Source organism: Microtus pennsylvanicus, chromosome X (genome assembly GCF_037038515.1).
Source record: "Microtus pennsylvanicus isolate mMicPen1 chromosome X, mMicPen1.hap1, whole genome shotgun sequence".
Classification (NCBI taxonomy): Eukaryota; Metazoa; Chordata; class Mammalia; order Rodentia; family Cricetidae; genus Microtus; species Microtus pennsylvanicus.
The window spans coordinates 28,991,704-28,998,253 of NC_134601.1; the positions used below are offsets into that span (position 1 = coordinate 28,991,704).

The window sequence follows — 6,550 nt, forward strand, 5'->3', positions numbered from 1 at the left end:
CAATACCTGTCATTTATCCAACAGCCATTCAACTGCAAGTACATTCATCATGTCCATAGTACCTTTGAAAGTTTATGAATCTTTCCTTATGTCAGCATGGCATAGGTAGACGGGGGTGGTTATGATTCTTCGCTACACCTGCATACACACACATCTTTGCTTTATCAACCTTTTTTTTCTTGCAAGAAATGAGATGGAAAACAAAACAACTTTGTACAATTCACACATGTTCCCTGAGGGTCTCCTGAACCAATGGGGCCTGCCTGTAGCCATCAGATAGATTTTTCTTAGATGGCAAGGACACAATCTTGTTTTGTGTTGGCAGAGTGCTTTTCTACTATGTAGAAATCATTGAGTTTGATCCCCAGCATCACATACACTGAAAGCGGTGGTACTCACCTGCAGTCCTTACACTTGGCAAGTGGAGACCAGAGGATCAGAAGCTTAAGGTCATATTAAGCTACAAAGCAAGCCAGTGGCAACGGGGATAAGATGTCTCAAAAAACAAAAGCAAAAACACCAAAACGCCCAGCAATTTATATATATATATATATATATATATATATATATATATATATATATATTCATTTAAACCGGTACTTTGGTCTACTCTCACATAAGGTCATTATAACAGGATGGAACTCATACAAAGGAAAATGAACCACATTTAAAAACAAAAGGGATTGCTTTTGCTAAAGACTCTCTAAGTCACCCTCATAAACGCAGACGTTTTTAAAATTTCTGTGTATGTATGACCCTGCATGAACACATGTGCACCATGTCTGTGTGAAGACCAGAAAAGGGTTTCAGGTCTCCTGCAACTAGAGTTACAGGGAGTTATGAGCAACTAGAGTTACAGGGAGTTATGAGCCACCCTGCGGGTGTTAGAAATTGAATCCTCCGCTAGAGCAGCTAAGCATGAAGCACAGCTCACTACCTACTGTGCTGTGCTGCTACTGAACGGAGGCTTGAAACGTCGGGAAGAGTGCTGTGGCTCGAACTTGACAGTCTCAGCACTTCAGAAGCTGAGGAAGGACTACCATGAATTCCAGGCTAGCCTGGGCTACAGAATAACCCAAACAAAAAGAGCCAATTATAGTGGCACTGCCTGTATTTGAACATTGGGGGTGGGGATGGGAGCTCAACTGGGGAATTCCAGGAAACCCAGTGGGATCTTGATACTCAGTACCCCCAGTGGCGGGGCCAGCAGAGAGCAAAGAATCTAGCCTAAGTGGCCCTAGTTGGCAGGGTGACAGGTCCCGGGAAAGGGCCGGGGAACTCAACAACAGATTGGCATGGAAGCCCCCATCACTGCCTACCAGCCTCACATCTAAGCACAGGTGAGCGAGGCCATATTCTCCCTCAGATGACGGCCCACTAATGTTCCACACAGATCCTAACGGGGCAAGGATTTTCCCCATGAAAAGACCAAGTCTTAAGCAAGTGTATCTCTAATGATTGCCAGTTTTATTCCTCTGGCTAAAAAATCCAGAGGTAATTCCAGGTTTACATTTCTTTTTAATAGTTCTTCATCAAGAGTTTAGTGCCTTTATTGCCTCTACAAGCTGGTTACAAATTAATTTTAATTAACTCCCACTTATTAAAAAGTTCTTTGTGAGACATATTCATTAAAAAATACACACAAGCAAAAGGCAAAATTAAAACACACCACACAAAAAAGCACTGTTAAGTTTTTTGATACATGTACACACATAATTAGGAATTTTCCTATATATGCGAGTTGATACTAAATATGCTGCTTTTAAATTGTATAATATGGAATGAACACATTTCCATGCATACGGGTGAAACTTTCCAACTGAAAAATAAACGTGGAAAATGGGTCAAAATCCAAAATCCAATGAGATGCTGGTAACACCGAAACTATCTAAAATACCGCCAGGTAATTAAAAGTAAAATGAAGTTCAAAGATACATCAGAAAATGCTAAGAGAAAGAAAGCAGCAGCCAGATTTCAACATCAGAGAAAAAAAAGATTTCAAGGCCTGAAGCACACAGGATACGGACGGCTTCGGGAATGTCTTTGTTTCCAATGCATCATCACAAACTTGTTTCTTACTCTTCTTATCTCTTCCCTAAGCCTTTCCAACTCATCCACTCCTCTTAACACTTCGTCAGGGTTCAGATGCCTTGTGGGAGTGTCCTCTTTAGGTTCAGGGCTGGGTTGAGCAGGCTCTGCTCTAAGACTTCCATCTGCATCCTCCCCCACACTTTCTCCAGAAGCCTGAAGATTTCCTCCTGCCTGCTGAGGTGAGTCTTCTGAAGGATGGCCTTCATCTGCCTTTGGTGTATTCTGGGGTGTTCCTTCATTCTCGTCACAAGACTTTTGCATGTTGAGTATTTCTTTTTTTTTTTGAATAAATTAACCCTAGGGGGGAAAACAAGGAAGCAAAACAGATTAGGTGCTAGGGAAATGAACAAGCTCACGTGTTCCCATAGCGACTGACTTTTCTGATTCAGGTCTCCAATTGCCAAAAAGTTTTCAAACTAGACAAGTCAGGCTCTGAGCTCCTGACTCCACCCCTTCCTCCACCTCCCCTTCCCTCCCCCTTCTCCTTGCTCTCTAACTCCATCTTCTCCTGTCCCGGCTCCAGCCCACCATTTTCCCAGCAGGCCCTGCAACAAACCTCTCCAAGCACCGAAATGGGAGCGGCGTGGAAGCAATTAACCCTTCCCGCACCACATGGCTCTAACACTCCCGCCCTTTAGGGCTTTCCCAAGTCATCCCGTCCTCAGCCTCTCCCGGGCGAAGGTCTGGTTAGCAGCCTCCTCTCTGTCTCTCTCTTTTAAATGTCTTTAGCCTCTCCCCTTTATTCTTTCACCCCTTTTCCACTGCAGGATCTGCATGGGCTTTCTGTGCTTAATCCGGATGGAAAGTCGCTGAGGCGCCCCTGGGGTGTGCTTTGGTGTCTTCCACACTTCTACCCCCACCCAGAGGGACCTAAAGCAATCGCACCCTTGCACTGACCTGTAGGTATCTGAAGATTTGCCTCTCTTCTTGCACCTCGATTTATGTCGCGCCCCAAAGACAAGAGTCCTGAAGAAAGACAGGAGTGCTTGGTGAGCATGCCAGTGCGTGGATCAAAAGGTCTCTTTTACGAATATAAGCGTTGATAGCACAAAGTTCTTCCAGGTCCCCCTCTTCTCCCTCCTTTTGTGGCAACCCCGCCTTCATCTGTACCCTCGGTTTCCCAGCAAGAGAGCAAAGAACCAGACAAGTTTTTCTCACATTGTTACTGTTTCTTCTCTCCGTCTCTCTCGTATTTTGCCTTTGCCCCTCTCTTTTCTTTCTCTCTGTGGGACTCATTAACTACCTCCCTCACAGTCTGCCCCATCCCTCACTAAGCAGTCTCAAACCTCTCACACAAAATAGTTTAGCAGAATCCTAAGAAAGAGAAATAGTGCAGGATGAGTGTGTTTTCTGAGCTCTGCTCCCTCCACCCTACGGTCTCTGAGCCAGCGCCCACTAGTAAAGTACCTGGAAAGCGCTGGGTTACTCTTCTCTTGCAGGACTGAGCTGCTACTGAGGAACTGGGCCTGGACTATAAGGACTTCTGCACACGTCGACTGCTGGTCACGTGAGGGTCGCGTCATCAATGAGCTCCAGCCCTGGCTTATCCCTCCCGTTAACATAACAGCCCGCCCCCTACATTCCCTTCACTTGATACTGTCAATCTTTTTTCTTATTTGCCAATCGGAGACAATAAAACTGGTATCGTCACCAAGTAGTATCTATTCACCTTACTCATGTTACATAGGAAAGAACAGTCTTTTAGGGTACGTCGACCAATTCTCCTAAATTGGGAAGTCATCTCTTTCTCTCCCTTGCTCCCTATACTTCCCTTCCCCTCCCCCAAAATCCTACAATCCACCATTTCCCCGGGAATCTTATCCGTCTTTAAAATGGGGGAAGGTTGTAGATGCACGCTCGTGGGGCTAGGGGAAGGCTGGATGGGGTAGGAATGTTTAGCTTCTAAGGGCAGGACTCTTTAGCTTCACTAGCCCCCTTGAGTAGTTTTCTGCTGTGTTCCGTTTTAGACAATAGTATGAATTAAAATAATACTTAAAAAGGGATAGCTCCAAAGTATTATTTTACATTGGATGAGGAGAAAGTAACTTGATGAAATCAACTTTAAGATGTCGGAGAGTATTCTAATGGCTACAAGTGAAATGACAGTGTTGACAATATACTAATGTGTTGGGATTTTTTAAAAAGAAAATCTTTCGAAAATGGCAGCGTTTGCAAACTGACTTCAAACCAGAGCCAGTTTTGTCTCCTTAGTTTTGCGTCCACAATCCACTACTCTTTCTGGCTGAGCTTATGCTGTTACTAGCTGTCAGAACTTTTAATTGATGACTGCTGGTAGCTTCCACTTGCAAATAAAGGCTCCAGACAAATAAAGGCTCGTTTCCTTGTCCTTTTGTGAGAGCCAGTGAGTGTCTTTGTTAAACAGAAAAGCCTGCTTTTCATTCAGTGAACTTTGGTGCAACTCAAAGAAATATGTTTGTTGGTAAACTTTTGTTATTAAGAGCAGGATGTTTGTAGGGAAATAGTGCTCGTAATGAAGCCGAGAGAAGAGAGCTCTTTGTATGTCACCATTGATGGCTGGGCCGATTAAGCATGTGGGATTTTTCATTCATTCGTGGCACTCTTGACACTCTGATAGTATTCAGTGTGCTCCATTGAAACAAGAGCCGTCTCAGAGTACTCCATATCCTGCTGAAGAGTTATTTACACTCCATGTTTATTGCTGCTTTATTCACCATAACAAGGGATACTGTTCAGCTTAAAAAAAGAACGTAGTCATAAAATTTCCAGGAAAATGAATGGACTTAGAATGTATAATATTAACTAAAATTACACATTATCAAAGAAAAAAAATCACATAGTCTCTCTCATATGCAAAACCTAGCCAATAATATATATGTATATATATAGGAACAAATGTACATGTGGGGACAGAATCACATGCAAAAAGGAAAACAAGAAAGGTCAGGAGGCCAGAAAGGACTGAATGCAGAGAATAGCCAGGCTATACAGAAGAGGACGTAAACCTAGTTATTTTCTTCTTTTTTATTATTATTTAATTCAAAATTTACATACCAATCCCAGTTCCCACTCCCTCCCATCTTCTGTTTACTCCGTCTTTCTCCCACCCCACCCCCCCATACACTCCTGTGAGAGGGTAAGGCTTCCCAAGGAGAGTTAACAAAGCCCAGAAGGACCAACGCCCTCCCCAGGATGTCTAGGCTGAGAAAGGTATCCTGCCAAAGACAAAGGACTCCCAGAAGCCAGTTCAAGTATTAGGGATAAATCCTGGCCCCACTGCCAGTGGCCCCAAAGACTGCTACAGCTGTACAACTGTTGAAAGACCCCTAGTGCGGGGAGACTCTCACTCAAGTCTTGGGATGACACGATCTTCCCCCCCCACATCCCCCCATAACTCACAAGAGACCGTCCTTGCTGCAATCACACGAGGCTTTAATTGATGAGATGAGATGGGAACCAGTGCACTAGGGCCTAGACTCATAACCCACGCAGGGGAAGAGTTTGACCCCTTGTGACCTGGAAAAGGGGCTTTTATAGAAAGAAACCACAGCCCAATAATCCGAAAGGGACAGGGAGGGTGTCACAGAAACTCACCAGGGGACAACGCCCTGCCTCTCAAGATCACTCAAGGTCATAATCAGCTAGTTCCTAAAATCACAAGGGGGAAACTCCCTGTTTCTCAAGATTACAATCTAACTTTATCTTCAGCTAGTGCCTGAAACAGTCACTGAACTGGCTAATCCTAGATTTTTGATTCTTCTTTTCCTGCTTGGATTTTTGGCTATTTTCTTCCTGCTGGGGAAGTCTGGATTTACCCAGGTCTTTCATCTGCTGGATGATAAAAGACCCTAAGTACCAGTTGTACAAGCACACAGTAATCTTTGGTGTTATTAAAAACCTTTGTCTACACGCAAGGTGTCAGGCCTGTGTTACAGGCCCACCATTTAGCTAAACCGGGAACAGAGTACTTGGTGTCAGGAGTCTTAGGGCTCTTAAGAGTCTCATTACATAACCCCAGTAAGAGTCAGCCTAAGATTAGTCCCCCAAACATAAATCTCTTGACTGGTAGTGTTGTCAAAGTCCCAGATACTGCAATTTGGGTAGTTCAGGAGCTCGCTTCACGTGGGAGGCGTGGATCCAGGCAGAGATGCATACTTCTTTCAGTTGTTCCCAGATCTGGTGTCTCACCATTTCAGGGGCCTTTAGGTGTGTAAATAAAGGTCTAGAAAGAATAGCATCAGGATTATACATTCCACCCGACTCGGTGAGCAGTGGCTGTTCTCCACATAGAATCTCATAAGGGGTGAGTTTAAATCACCCTGGGGTGTTCCAAACCCGGAACAGGGCAAAGGGAAGGAGGGCTGTCCAGTCATTCCCGCAAGTCTCTTTTTAGAATTTATATTCATCCTTTCTACCTGATCTGACTCTGTGGTCGGTAGCACAATGTAATTTTTAATTGATCCCCAGTTGGGTGGCCAGT

At 44.3% G+C, this 6,550-nt stretch overlaps 1 protein-coding gene across 1 annotated transcript; it reads right to left on the minus strand.

The window, feature by feature from the left end:
• Nucleotides 1–1,444: 1,444 nt before the first annotated feature.
• Nucleotides 1,445–3,598, minus strand: Tceal8 (transcription elongation factor A like 8). Its single transcript, XM_075957088.1, has 3 exons — nucleotides 3,499–3,598; nucleotides 2,989–3,057; nucleotides 1,445–2,388 (listed from the first exon to the last, which is right to left on the minus strand). Exon 3 carries the CDS (start codon nucleotides 2,350–2,352, stop codon nucleotides 1,999–2,001), a length of 354 nt encoding a protein of 117 aa, XP_075813203.1. The 5' UTR covers nucleotides 2,353–2,388; nucleotides 2,989–3,057; nucleotides 3,499–3,598; the 3' UTR covers nucleotides 1,445–1,998.
• Nucleotides 3,599–6,550: the final 2,952 nt, after the last annotated feature.